This window comes from Eschrichtius robustus, chromosome 13 (assembly GCF_028021215.1).
Source record: "Eschrichtius robustus isolate mEscRob2 chromosome 13, mEscRob2.pri, whole genome shotgun sequence".
NCBI lineage: Eukaryota > Metazoa > Chordata > Mammalia > Artiodactyla > Eschrichtiidae > Eschrichtius > Eschrichtius robustus.
The window spans coordinates 64,324,160-64,337,193 of NC_090836.1; the positions used below are offsets into that span (position 1 = coordinate 64,324,160).

Genomic DNA, 13,034 nt, shown 5'->3' on the forward strand with positions numbered 1-13,034 from the left:
CAGTCTAGGCCTACAACAGTTACCATACATCCATACTGTCCTAATGAAGCCCTCAGATAAGTTTACTCTTTTAATATCCTCCTGAACAGAGAACATGGCAGGGGTCCAGCAATAGTGAATCAGAGCACTATTAGCACTGAGATAAGAGGGGACCGGGACCCCCTATGAGAGTGCCTGCATTTGCACCTGGACAAAGGTCTCCTCAAGCAACAGAATACAAAGAAACTATAAGGGACTAAAAAAAAATAACTACATGCATGCACAGTTAGGGCAATTATCAACAATAAGATACAAAAAGGTCATACACTAGCTGCCATGTTGGAGGTGTGGGGAGCAAAGGCATGGTATTTCCCAAAATCCCTGCACACAGTAACACCAAGGGGCTGGGCAGACCACCTAAGCACCCCACCTCCAGCCCAACCCACCAATCGGCCCCTACCAGTCACCCCATTGAAGGAACCAGCCTGCCCTCCTTGGAGCAAGCAAGGGCACCTGTTACTTGGTTTCACTCCCTCGTGCTGCAGCACAAGTCCCAGTAAAGCCTTACCTGAATTTCTCATCTGGCCTCTTACCAATTTCTATTGATTAAAGGGTCCAAGGACTCGGGTCGGTAACAGCACCGCATCCCTAAATTAAACACATGTCAAATTCCACATATTCCCCTTAATTCTCTAATTTGATTTTATCTACACCAGTGACATAAGGGTAAGGAGGGGCAAGATGAAGATTGAATTGTTGAAGTGAAAATTATTTCTGTCCATGTTAAAAGGTGTCTGAAAGCAGTTTGGAGCTCCAAAGGCAGAACCCTAATTCTGACTAGTTCTGCACACTGAGTGGAAGAGTCAAAACCAAAATTCTTGGTTTGGGCCAGGACCAAAAGAATGAAAATGTTGCTTTTTCTCAGACTGAAATGAGAAAAAGCAACAGTGCTGGAACAGACACAGACATAGCCAGCCACAAAGTTTACAGGGAAGCTATTTGTTCCCCCCCTGCGATGCAGCATCTGTCAAATGCCATATCCACCCCTCTTTGAGTGATACTGTTCTCTTGCCAATGATGCCCAGACCCACTTTGCTATTTTCTTTTATTACTAGACTACCCAGTTACTGAACGGGCCCTCTCCTCATGACAGCATCCAATCCCCGGTTAATCCTCTTTTCCTAATCCCGCCTCAGAAACAGCATCCAATCCAGAACTGATCCCCGCTTTCCCTAGACCCTACAGACTCCTTTGGCGGGAACCTAAACTTTACAAAAGACGCTTTCTCCTCCCTTTTCCAGTGGTATCCAAGCTTCCTCTGGAGTGCCCTTCCTCTTGATTTACAAATAAATCTGATGTTATCGGATTGCAGGCTTCTTCCCGATTTGGCTTTAACACGAGACAGGTTAGTTATCAGGATCTCTACTAGATGTTCCATGATTTTTGCTAAATCGTCCTCTGAGCAGTTTGGATTTTCGATTTTTAATAGCTAAAAACAAAGATAAATGCTTTCTATAACAGTCCCATCAGCACATTTCTAGAAAGCAATCCCCTCCACCCCCCCATGCAGCCCTAATATCCGTTTAATAATGGCTTTAGTCATTTTATCTGGTTCGCATTTCAGCGAATTTAGTTTAAATGACTTCAGTTCTGAATTCCTGGATTACATTAAAATGTAGCGGATGGGGGCGTACGGGCTTTGAGGGCGTACATCCTTAATGTGGTTACTCTTAATTCAAGACCAATGAGGGCAGGTTGCGATGATTTTTAACAGGCTTCTCCAGGAGGAAATCCCAAGCTCTATCCGTGTTTTACCGGGCGCCCCCCGGAGGCATAAATTGCGGGATGACCCCCTTTTTGAAAGCGGAGGAAGGGGTGCGTCTTTCGTCTTCTGGAGCGATGCACATCTGGATTCAAGCCTGAGAGCCCAAAACCTAGTACCTGGAGCGAAGTGATGGTTCCACTCCGGGTCTCTGAGAAGGGGTCCCGGGGGTATCGTATCGGGACAGTGGGGTTTGCGGGCTTGGACGCCCCGACTGCCGGGGATCCCGAATCTCGGCTGCGCCTCTCCGGAGCCCTGCTTTCGTTCCCGTGCCGCCGCTTGGTTTCCCACGTTAACTACCCGGTTGCCCAGCAGCCGCCTCCCAAGGGTAGCCAGAGGCGCACAGCTGCCTGGGGCGCGGGCCCGCTCGCGAGTGGCAGCGCCCACGCCCAGAGCCTTCCGCCCGCCTGCCCCGGCGCAGTGCAGCAGAGCGCGCTCCCGCTCGGACCGGCCCGGCCCGGCACGCGCGCACGCGCGCAGGGACCAGTGCTCCCCGAGGGGGGAGGGGGCAGAGGGGGCGTCACGGGGGGAAGGGAAGGAGGAGGAGGAGGAGGCGGCCGCGTTGCCTCCGGCGGGGCTCGAGCTCGCCCTCGCGCTCGCCCTCCGCCTTGCCCGAACCCCGCGAGGGTGAAACGCTTTCTCCCGGCATGCAGCGGGAGGAGGGATTTAACACCAAGATGGCGGACGGCCCGGATGAGTACGAGACCGAAGCGGGCTGCGTGCCCCTTCTCCATCCAGAGGTGAGAAACGGCGCCGAGCGCATTCCTAGCCCTGCGATCCTCCAACCTTTCTCCCCCGGGCTCGTAGGGGGCGGTGGCCTGCGTGTTCGGGGTAGTGGAACGCGCGGAAGTTGGGGAGGGCGGGGAGGCAAATCCAGGCCCGAGCGCGGCTGTGAGCGGATAACGGGGGAGGAGATAGCGGGGCGGGCCCGGCCGGGGCGGGCTCTGGGACGCCGTCCCTGGCTGTGCCTGGAGGACAGAGGTGGAGATGTTGAAGATTCTACTCTGTCGCCGCGCTGCTCGCGGGTGCATTGGCGGCGGGGGCCTGGTGCTGGTTTGGAACCGCACGATAAGCCCCTAGTCCTGCTCCAAGCCTCTTGGGGCGAGAAGGAAGCGCGTCTGGTTTTGATTTCTTCTCTTTTCCTTCGCCAGAGTGAATGACGGTATCTGTTCCTCCCATTTGGCTCACTGTGGGGGAGTGTAGGGGACGAACACAGTTTTTTGGCCAAAGTGATGTCCTTCCCGTGATGCCATAGGCAGCACCTCGGGGCCCCTTGTGTCTTTTATGTCCTTCTTTGAGCGTTTGTCCTTAAGCGATTAAAAAGAGAGGTCAAAACTTTTGGGAATAGACCCACGCTCACGTTAGCTTGTCACAGTACCGTGTTTTTTCGGGGGGGGGGGGCGGGAGCCAGAGGAGGACAGTGCAACACGTTTCCCATCACATGAGTATCTTCCCCTGTAAGTAAACAGTGACCCTCTCCAAGATCAGTAGCATTCTGTTAGTTTATAGCTGAGCTAGTGCTAGTTCAGGCCTGGAAGCAATTCTTGATGCTTTCCGGTTTTTAATAATCCATAGTGCTGTGCGGAGGGCAGCAGCAAAGCTTCCTGAAGAACTGTAGTTTTTATGAGCTTAAGGGATGAAGACTATCTTTGTGTTGTAGTAGGGTGAACAAACATGGAAGTCTCTACTTGGTTATCTTGCATTAGAATGATTCTGTTTATTTCTGGAGTTGGGATTATAGCATGCTTATATTACTTAGTATAATATAAATACAAGCACTTACCCATGTTATATGTTAATACTCATCACCTCATTCATCACTTTGACTTATCAAAAACAGTGGCACAGTTCCTTAGGAATATACCTGGGCCACTCTCAATGAAAAGGCTTCTTTGGATTTCTGACAGAGTTCTACAGTAAAACTAAACATTTTTTTTTTTTGACCAAAGTGGTAAAAAAAAATTCTCAGAATTGGCATCGGACACATCTCTCTTTTAGTTCACACTTTAGGCCCTAAAAATATATCAAGAAATAGACAAAGTTTTCAGATGATGCATTGAAAATGTTGCTAAGGAATACTTCTATTCATCTACTCCTGTGAAAGTATTTTAAATACTTAAATATTGATTCTATGTATTTTAACATAACTCTTCTCTCTTCATAAACCTTTGCTTTGTGAAATAGTTCATTGTTTGGTACTTTAGGAATAATTTCAACAGGCAACAAATCCAGAAATTGCTTTGTATAATGTAATGGCCTGTAGGCTTGGAATTTAGAGACCAGTCTTCAAGTTGCCATTTAATAGACTATTACTAGAAAATCAACTTCCTCATCATTGGAAGTGGAAGTTGAAATAGATGATGTGTACCATTCCTTTTTGCTTGACAAACACAAGGTCCACTTAGTTTAGGTGTTTTGAGTCTTAAGCTCATAACTACCAGGCCTAAGGTCTTTCTGCATTTTTCCTGTGGTTAGTTTTGCATTCACACCTGGTACAGACCTGGTATAGTTCTGCTGCTTCCTTGCTGTGCATTCTTGGGCAAGCTACTTCCCTGAGTTTTAGCTTCATGATTTATAATAATGGGATGAAATAATAATAACCAATAAGCTGAGGATTAAGTGAGATAATATATTCTTTTTTGTTGTTAAAGTAAGTGGTGTCTTCCTACTCCCTTGGAAAGAAACCTAGCAAACCTTTTTTGCTTTGGTGAGCAAATAAAATAATAGTACCTTTAAGTCGTTTTTGGAGAGAACATAGACTTTTGGTCAAACTTGGGTTCCAATTCTGGATTTGTAGTAATTAGCCAAGTAACCTGAGACAGGTTCTTAATCTCTTAAAGCCTCAGTTTGTTCATCAGAAAATGGAGATGCTGCCTAGTTCACTTGGCTTTAAGGGATTAGGTGAGACTCTTTGTTGAGGTTTAAGAACTGGCACATTGTAGGTGCTCAGTTAATGTTACTCCTTTCTGCACCAGAAGGAGGGCGGTGTTATACATTTATTTTGATTTTGATGACTGGTGTAGAAACTTGTGTGGGTTTTTTTTTTTTTTAAAACATCTTTATTGGAGTATATTGCTTTACAATGGTGTGTTAGTTTCTGCTCTATAACAAAGTGAATCAGTTATATATATACATGTGTTCCCATATCTCTTCCCTCTTGCATCTCCCTCCCTCCCACCCTCCCTATCCCATCCCTCTAGGTGGTCACAAAGCACCGAGCTGATCTCCCTGTGCTATGCGGCTGCTTCCCACTAGCTATCTATTTTACGTTTGGTAGTGTATATATGTCCATGCCACTCTCTCACTTTGTCACAGCTTACACTTCCCCCTCCTCATATCCTCATGTCCATTCTCTAGTAGGTCTGTGTCTTTATTCCCATCTTACCACTAGGTTCTTCATGACCTTTTTTTTTTTTTTTCTTAGATTCCATATATATGTGTTAGCATACTGTATTTGTTTTTCTCTTTCTGACTTACTTCACTCTGTATGACAGACTCTAACTCTATCCACCTCACTACAAATAACTCAATTTCGTTTCTTTTTATGGCTGAGTAATATTCCATTGTATATATGTGCCACATCTTCTTTATCCATTCATCTGATGATGGACACTTAGGTTGCTTCCATGTCCTGGCTATTGTAAATAGAGCTGCAATGAACATTTTGGTACATGACTCTTTTTGAATTATGGTTTTCTCAGGGTATATGCCCAGTAGTGGGATTGCTGGGTCATATGGTAGTTCTATTTTTAGTTTTTTGAGGAACCTCCATACTGTTCTCCATAGTGGCTGTATCAATTTACATTCCCACCAACAGTGCAAGAGGGTTCCCTTTTCTCCACACCCTCTCCAGCATTTATTGTTTCTAGATTTTTTGATGATAGCCATTCTGACCGGTGTGAGATGATATCTCATTGTAGTTTTGATTTGCATTTCTCTAATGATTAATGATGTTGAACATTCTTTCATGTGTTTGTTGGCAATCTGTATATCTTCTTTGGAGAAATGTCTGTTTAGGCCTTCTGCCCATTTTTGGATTGGGTTGTTTGTTTTTTTGTTATTGAGCTGCATGAGTTGCTTGTATATTTTGGAGATTAATCCTTTGTCAGTTGCTTCGTTTGCAAATATTTTCTCCCATTCTGAGGGTTGTCTTTTGGTCTTGTTTATGGTTTCCTTTGCTGTGCAAAAGCTTTTAAGTTTCATTAGGTCCCATTTGTTTCTTTTTGTTTTTATTTCCATTTCTCTAGGAGGTGGGTCAAAAAGGATCTTGCTGTGATTTATGTCATAGAGCGTTCTGCCTATGTTTTTCTCTAAGAGTTTGATAGTGTCTGGACTTACATTTAGGTCTTTAATCCATTTTGAGTTTATTTTTGTGTATGGTGTTAGGGAGTGTTCTAATTTCATACTTTTACATGTAGCTGTCCAGTTTTTCCAGCACCACTTATTGAAGAGGCTGTCTTTTCTCCACTGTATATTCTTGCCTCCTTTATCAAAGATAAGGTGACCATATGTGCGTGGGTTTATCTCTGGGCTTTCTATCCTGTTCCATTGATCTATATTTCTGTTTTTGTGCCAGTACCATACTGTCTTGATTACTGTAACTTTGTAGTTTGTGTGGGTTTTAATTTAGTGGAATAGGATCTTGCAGGAACAAGTTTATTTTACTTTTTATGTTCAAATTTAACACTGTGTCACAAAAATAGTTTCTCACTATTTGTTGAATAGGTGAATTATTTGTGGGATAATGAAATTAGCTATCCTTAAATCTCCTGTTAGTATGCAGACTGCTCACTGTTAAAACCTTTCTTAGGGGATTATGTAATTAGATTAACAACGAACCCTTCTTTTTAGAGATATTTGCTATGAGAGAACCTTACTTTTCAATTAATTAAATAATCCATTCATTTAGTCAGTCACTTAAACATTTGTTTATCTTGAGACTTCAGTATATTTGTGGTAAATACGGTGAGAAACAGTATAGGATACTGGTTAAGAGCCAGGACTCTGGTGACAAATGGAGAATCTAGGTTCTGCCACTTACTATCATCATGGTCAAATTACATTTTACATTTTTGTGAAATTAGGATAATAGTACGTACCTCTTAGAGTCATTGTGAGTATTAACTAGAATAATGTTTGTAAAGCAGTCATCACAGACCTAGGCATGTAGACTGCCAAGCAAATGTAAAGAGCTCTGACATATAGTGAGTACTGATGCTGTTGACTTTGTTTTCTGATGAAATAAGATTGTTTTATTTTAACGGAAGAAATTAGAGGCTATTTGGAAAAAGATAAACTGATTATCAGGGGATTAGGGTGCTAATCCCAGCTCTTCCACTTTAGGCTAGTGGACATTTAAACTATACTTAGTTTCTTTGCTTTTAAGATAAAGAGGCTAGACTGGATGCTCTCTTCAGATTTCTTTAAACTCTAATGCTCTGTTGTATATTGTGATTTTTCAAGATTGATAGGCTTGAGCATCTATCTACTAGGTGCATAACACTGTACTAGGTTATATGGGTGAAAATAGAATAAATAGAATAGCTTATGCTCTCCAGAAGTTAATGATCCAGTTGGAAAGATATCAGAATACAAATAAGTGCTGAAATGAGAAGTGTAGGCTGTAAGTAGGTTCGGATTCCTGTTATCTAGAATGGTTAGAAGTAAAACTTCAGCAGAGATAAAGACCATATGTTGGTCTACAGATCCAGCTGGCTTGCTGTCACCAGCCTTCCGTTTCACTCACTAGTACGTCCTCAGTAAGCCTTCTCTGCTCTTTCATAGAATGAGGCCACAGTACTCCCTTCAGCCAGAGTATTATTATAAGGGCTCTCTGTCTCAGCAGGATCTGACTCAGAGCTTTGAACTGGATTGCCTAGATTACCTGGGGCTTTCATCTCTTGCTCGCTTCCTTTTTTTCTCAATTTCAAACTTCTATTACTGCCTTTTCTCTAGTGTCTCATTTTTTTTTTTTAATGGTAACTTTTTTGCTTCACATTAAATTTGTCCATATTCATGTCTCATTTTTTCTTTGTTTAGAATATTAATCTGAAGAACTACTACATCTCCTGTGTTTACAGATTTTACAAAATCTAATTTTTGAAACTTTTCTTTAGTGAAAGTGGTTTTGCCTTTTTCCATTACTAAATTTATTTGCCCTATTATATAGCGATATACATGTGTACACATATATAAACTCATTTGTTTTCATAAAGCAGATAGAAAGATACTTTGAAAATTACTTTTCTTTTTCTGATAGATTGCGGGCACACTCTTTCCCTTCAAAACATGTCTTTCTGTCAGTCTTTAGGATCTGATGCCTTTTTTATTCAGCAAAAATGCTATAGGCCATATACTTGTAATTTAGATTTAAAAATACTATACCCTAAGCATAGTAACTACTGAGTCAATATATAAAAATGAAAATGCAACTAATTGGTGACCTCATGGATTGTGGCAAAGCCAAAGTTGAAAATTACTGACCTGTAGAACCAAAAAATTATATTTGATTGAGAGAAATGCCATTTTACTGTTTTGACCTCTTTGTTTTGTTTCGATCCCTATTTTTATTTAATTTGTGAGACCTATCCCAGAAGTATTTATTAAGAGGGGACTGTGGAGTGGGTAAATATAAGAGGATGTAGGTTAAAAGTGAGAGTGCTGGTGTTTGGCTGCTTGAGTACAAATCCTAGTTTTGTACTTACTAGCTTTGTGACTCTGGGCAAGTTATTGAACTGTGTTCCAATTTTCCAGACTAAAATGGGAATATAATAGCTCCTACCTCATGAAGCTGTCGTGAAGATGAAATGAGAGAATGTATATAAAGTTCTATGTCTGGCACTTAGTAACACAATACATGTTAGCTATTAATGTTATGATTAGTTATTAAGATCTCAAGCAATAGTAGTATACATATATTAGATATTGAGGCAACTGTCTAGGTAGCTAAGATAACGAAAATTGGTTGTCTGGGGTTTGAGGAGAGGACAGGCAGAGTACTCTTTATTATAAGCCTTTTTTGCACTGTTTAATTTTCTTAAAGATGTGTGCTTTGATATGAGGAGTGTTTATTGAGTATCTAAGTATGGTCTTGATGCTTTGATAGGCCATAGAATAATGAGGAATACAGAATAAGGCATTTTAAAATAACAGAAGATGAATTGGAGGCCTTCAGATCCCTCAGGATAGATGAACGTGAGTGTGTGCATGTGTGTGTATTTTGTTAAAAATTTTAAATGCATTGTGGACCTCCTTTCCTCTAGAGAGTATCCTAAGGGTGTGTTAGGGTAGTTAGGGTTGGTTAGTCATTTAAAGTGTCTTGATGTAGTATGCTTTTAACAGAACTCCCAACAGCCACGTAATCCAGAAAGATGTTATTTCAATATCAGGGTTATGTGAAATTCTCTTTCAAAACATCATCTATTTCTAATATTATTTTATGATTAGATTCTATTACAGATAGGTAATTCAAGAATAAAATATCGAGTAGTTTAAGCTTTGGAATTTAAAAAGTTGATTCAAGGCAATATTATATTTATAAAATATGCAAGTAAAATTCTCACCCAGTGCAATAATTATCCACTTGTAGGATGATATCTTCTGTTAAATTCTCCTTAAAATAGAGCTACAGGTAGCTAATTTGAAAGTAGAGTGAAACTTGAGCCTTCTTTAAATGAGATATTATGAAGAACTTAACTTCCTGAATTATAGAGGGTTAACAGAATATTTTTCATTTTTGTCTCAATTGGTGTTGAAAATTTACCAAATGAATTACTCTACTTTCTAGGATTAATACATACTAAATATGATAGAATCTTTCTTTGATAAATCAGAATATTATAGTGTCCTAGGCTCATCTTTCTGATTACTGATAATTATTGTTGAGGAGATGGAAGTGATAGGGCTAAATGTACCTGAAGGGGTTTCTTTGTATATATGTCAGATAACTTGTGTTTTTTATCAGTTGTTTTATACTAGGAAAAATCAAGTGAAAAATACTGTTAATTACTGATTGAGATGTTACTGTACCCTCATTCAGTTTTTTAAAATGTATGTGTGTGTGTATTATGAACATCTGTTAATTTATGAAGGATTTAATGAAGGATGAACAAAACTGGTGACCAAAACTATCTCCATTCTCATTAAAATAAATGAACAAATGAACGAATGAACAAACCCTTTTGTGAGCTGAAGAAGTTGCTTGTCGTGTTAGTTAGAATTCTTGGATGGCAGATGTCACCAACCTTTTAAAAATCTACTTGGGCAAAAAAGGGAATTTACTGGTCCACATAACCCAAACTCAGGATGGCAGGGGTGCAGTTGGGCTCAAGGATAATTGGAACCTGAGCTGAGAATGTCACCAAGACAGTCTTCTCTCTCTCCTCATCTCTGCCTTTCAGCTTCATTTTCTCCTAATGCAGAGCAACTTCTTTATTCTGTGTAGTGGGGACATGGATGCCAGCGTTGATCTCTCAAATCTCAGCTAACCATTAGAGAGGGACTGCATGTCTTTCCTTATTCCACATTGGAAAGTGGCAGTGTGTCCACTCATATGACCACAGGAGAGGGTCTGAACTTTGCCAAGCTATCTTGCTGGGAGTTGGAGGAGGAACAGTTTCCTTAAAGCAGGAATGCTAGCAGGGAAACTGTTTCTGTGCTCTGTACTCTTAGTGTGAAGAACTGTTTGTTTGCTTTGTTCCAGTCTTCTAGTTTTTTACGTACTTAGAGATGCTGTAATTACACTGCACTCATTGTTAACAGTAAATGTTCTAGTTGAGCTACTGAATAGCATGCTGCATGAATAATCTAGACCAAGGTTGGGAAACTTTCTCTGTAAAGGCCAGATAGTAAGAATTTTCAAGTTTGTGGGCCATGTAGTCTCTGTAGCAACTACTCAGCTCTGTGGTGGTTATATGAAAGCAGCTGTAGACAATATGGAAATGAATGGGTGTGCTGTGTTTCAGTAAAACTTTATATATAAAATCAGGTGCTGGGCTAGATTTGAACTGTGGACTCTATTTGCCAGCCCCTGATCTAGATGATACATAGGAACTCCAAGAAATTTATGTTAAAATATATGATATTTCAGTGCATTAAATCCCATTAACCACTGGTGTGCAATAACTTCATCAGAACTAGATTTGCTTGGTAGATGTGTTGGGTAAAGTAAGAATGTATATGTGTGTGTGTGTGTGTGTGTGTGTATGTGTGTGTATTAGAACCTTATGGAGAACTTTATTAGAATACACATGTTTCCATATACACCTCTCACAGTTTCTAATTTAGTATTTGGGTTTGTGGTATGTACGTTTTGAAAAACTTTCAGAGGTGATTCTGATAATCCCATACTTTATCCTCCCCTCTCTGATATGCACTTGATGTGTGGGAAAAGTTTTATTACTTTTTTTTTTTTACACAAGGTGGAGGAAAGTATCTAATTTTTCATTTATGGTATGAGGCATTGTATTGTGTGCTTTTCATGTTATCTTCTCAATCTGATGGATAATCACAGTGGTAATTGCTAACAGTTACCAAATTATAACTGAACTAGCCACGGTCCTAAACAGTTTTGCTTATATATTCATTCGTTTAATTCTCACACCTTTTTTAATACCTCTTTTACAAATGAGAGGATTGAGGCATAGAGAGGGTAAGTAACTTGCTGGTAAGTGGCAGAACTGAATTAGAATCCAGGTTCAAACTGCTGGAATCCAGTTGCCCATTTTGTATTGTGATAGTGATGATACAGAGTTGATTGAATAGTTAGCTGTGATGACAAAAGTCCTCATTTATTTGAAAAACTATTTTTAATAGACTAGTTTTTAGAGTAGTTTGAGGTTCACAGCAACATTGAGCAGAAAGTACAGAGAATTCCCATGTACCCTGTGTCAACAACTTGCCCTGGAGGTGGCACATTTGTTACAGTTGATGAACCTGTGTTGACACATCATTATCACCCAAAGTCTGTACTTTACCTTAGGGTTCACTTTTGGGTTTTAATATGGGTTTTGACAAATGTATAATGACATGTATCCACTATTACAGTATCATACAGAATAGTTTCACTACCCTAAAAATCCTTTGTGCTCCACCTACTCATCCCTCCCTCTCTGCTAACTCTGGCAACCACTGATCTTTTTGCGGTCTCCATAGTTTTCCCTTTACCATAATGTCATGTACAGTTGATCCTTGAACAACGCATGTTTGAACTGTGTGGATCCACTTATGCACGGATTTTTTTCAGTAGTAAATACTACAGTACTATGTGCATCTTACAATCAACAGCATCTTTGATTCTGAGGAATCCTCCCTCTACATAAAGTTTAGAACGGCACTTGACACATAGAGTTAGCTATCATCTGTTTTATAATCTTTCCTTTCTTTCTGCCGTTCAAGATTATGAGAGAGAATTGTAACAGATTGTTAAATCTGTTTCTACCTTGGAGATTTTATCTCCTTTCACTGTAATTATAAATACTCATTAATCTTCATTCATAATTCTGTAACTATAATCATGAATAAACTGTAGACATTATTTTCTAAGGAAATTTTGCTTTCTGATAGAACACTTGATATAAATATCCAGATCTTACAGCTGTTTATGTAAGAAGTTAGTTAACTTGATTTCATAAGTTCCCATTATTTAAACTTGTTTTTTCCTTGTTTGTCTCCTTTTTCCTGTGGGTAATTGTATGTTACTAAGTTCAAAAAAAGGCCACACTTGGGGAAAAAAATTGACAAACTAGAATCTAGCAGACCAAATAAAAATGTAAACTTTCTGAAATATCCTAACATGGGATTTATTTTGTATTGTTGAATAGTATATGAATTTTCAAGGTATCAGAAATTTAAATTCCAGCATGGGCTTTTGGCTTTTAAAAGAAAGCAGCACAGGATTATTGTCAAAAAAAATTTAAATAGTACAGAAGGCTATATAGAAGATAAAAGCATATATAAATGTATATTTCATATACATGCTTATATACATTTATTTCCTTGTTTTTGTTACATAAATGGTATCATACAATGTTATAAAATTTACATTTTTTCTGAATACACTTTGGCCACAGTTTCATCTTAGCATATGATGATCTTTCCCATTCTTTGTAATGTCTAGACCTGCCTTGTCCAATATGGTAGCCACCAATGACATGTGGCTATTTAAATTTAAATTGATTACAATGAATAAAATAAAAAATTGAGCTTTTCAGTCATATTAGTCACATTTTAAGTG

General features: G+C 39.7%; 1 protein-coding gene across 6 annotated transcripts in view; it reads left to right on the top strand.

The window, feature by feature from the left end:
• The first annotated feature begins 2,407 nt into the window (after nt 1-2,407).
• ZDHHC17 (zinc finger DHHC-type palmitoyltransferase 17) overlaps nt 2,408-13,034 on the top strand; it is a 128,860-nt gene continuing 118,233 nt past the window's right edge. For 2 of the 6 annotated variants that reach the window (XR_011075976.1, XM_068560756.1), the window contains exon 1: nt 2,410-2,541. Coding sequence is in view for 5 of the 6 variants with exons in the window: in XM_068560756.1 (XP_068416857.1) it covers nt 2,449-2,541 (93 nt within the window). In the remaining variant the exon portion in view is untranslated. Of the gene's footprint in view, nt 2,542-13,034 lie in introns of all 6 variants that reach the window. The other 4 variants (XM_068560758.1, XM_068560757.1, XM_068560754.1 and 1 more) reach the window with 3 other exon arrangements.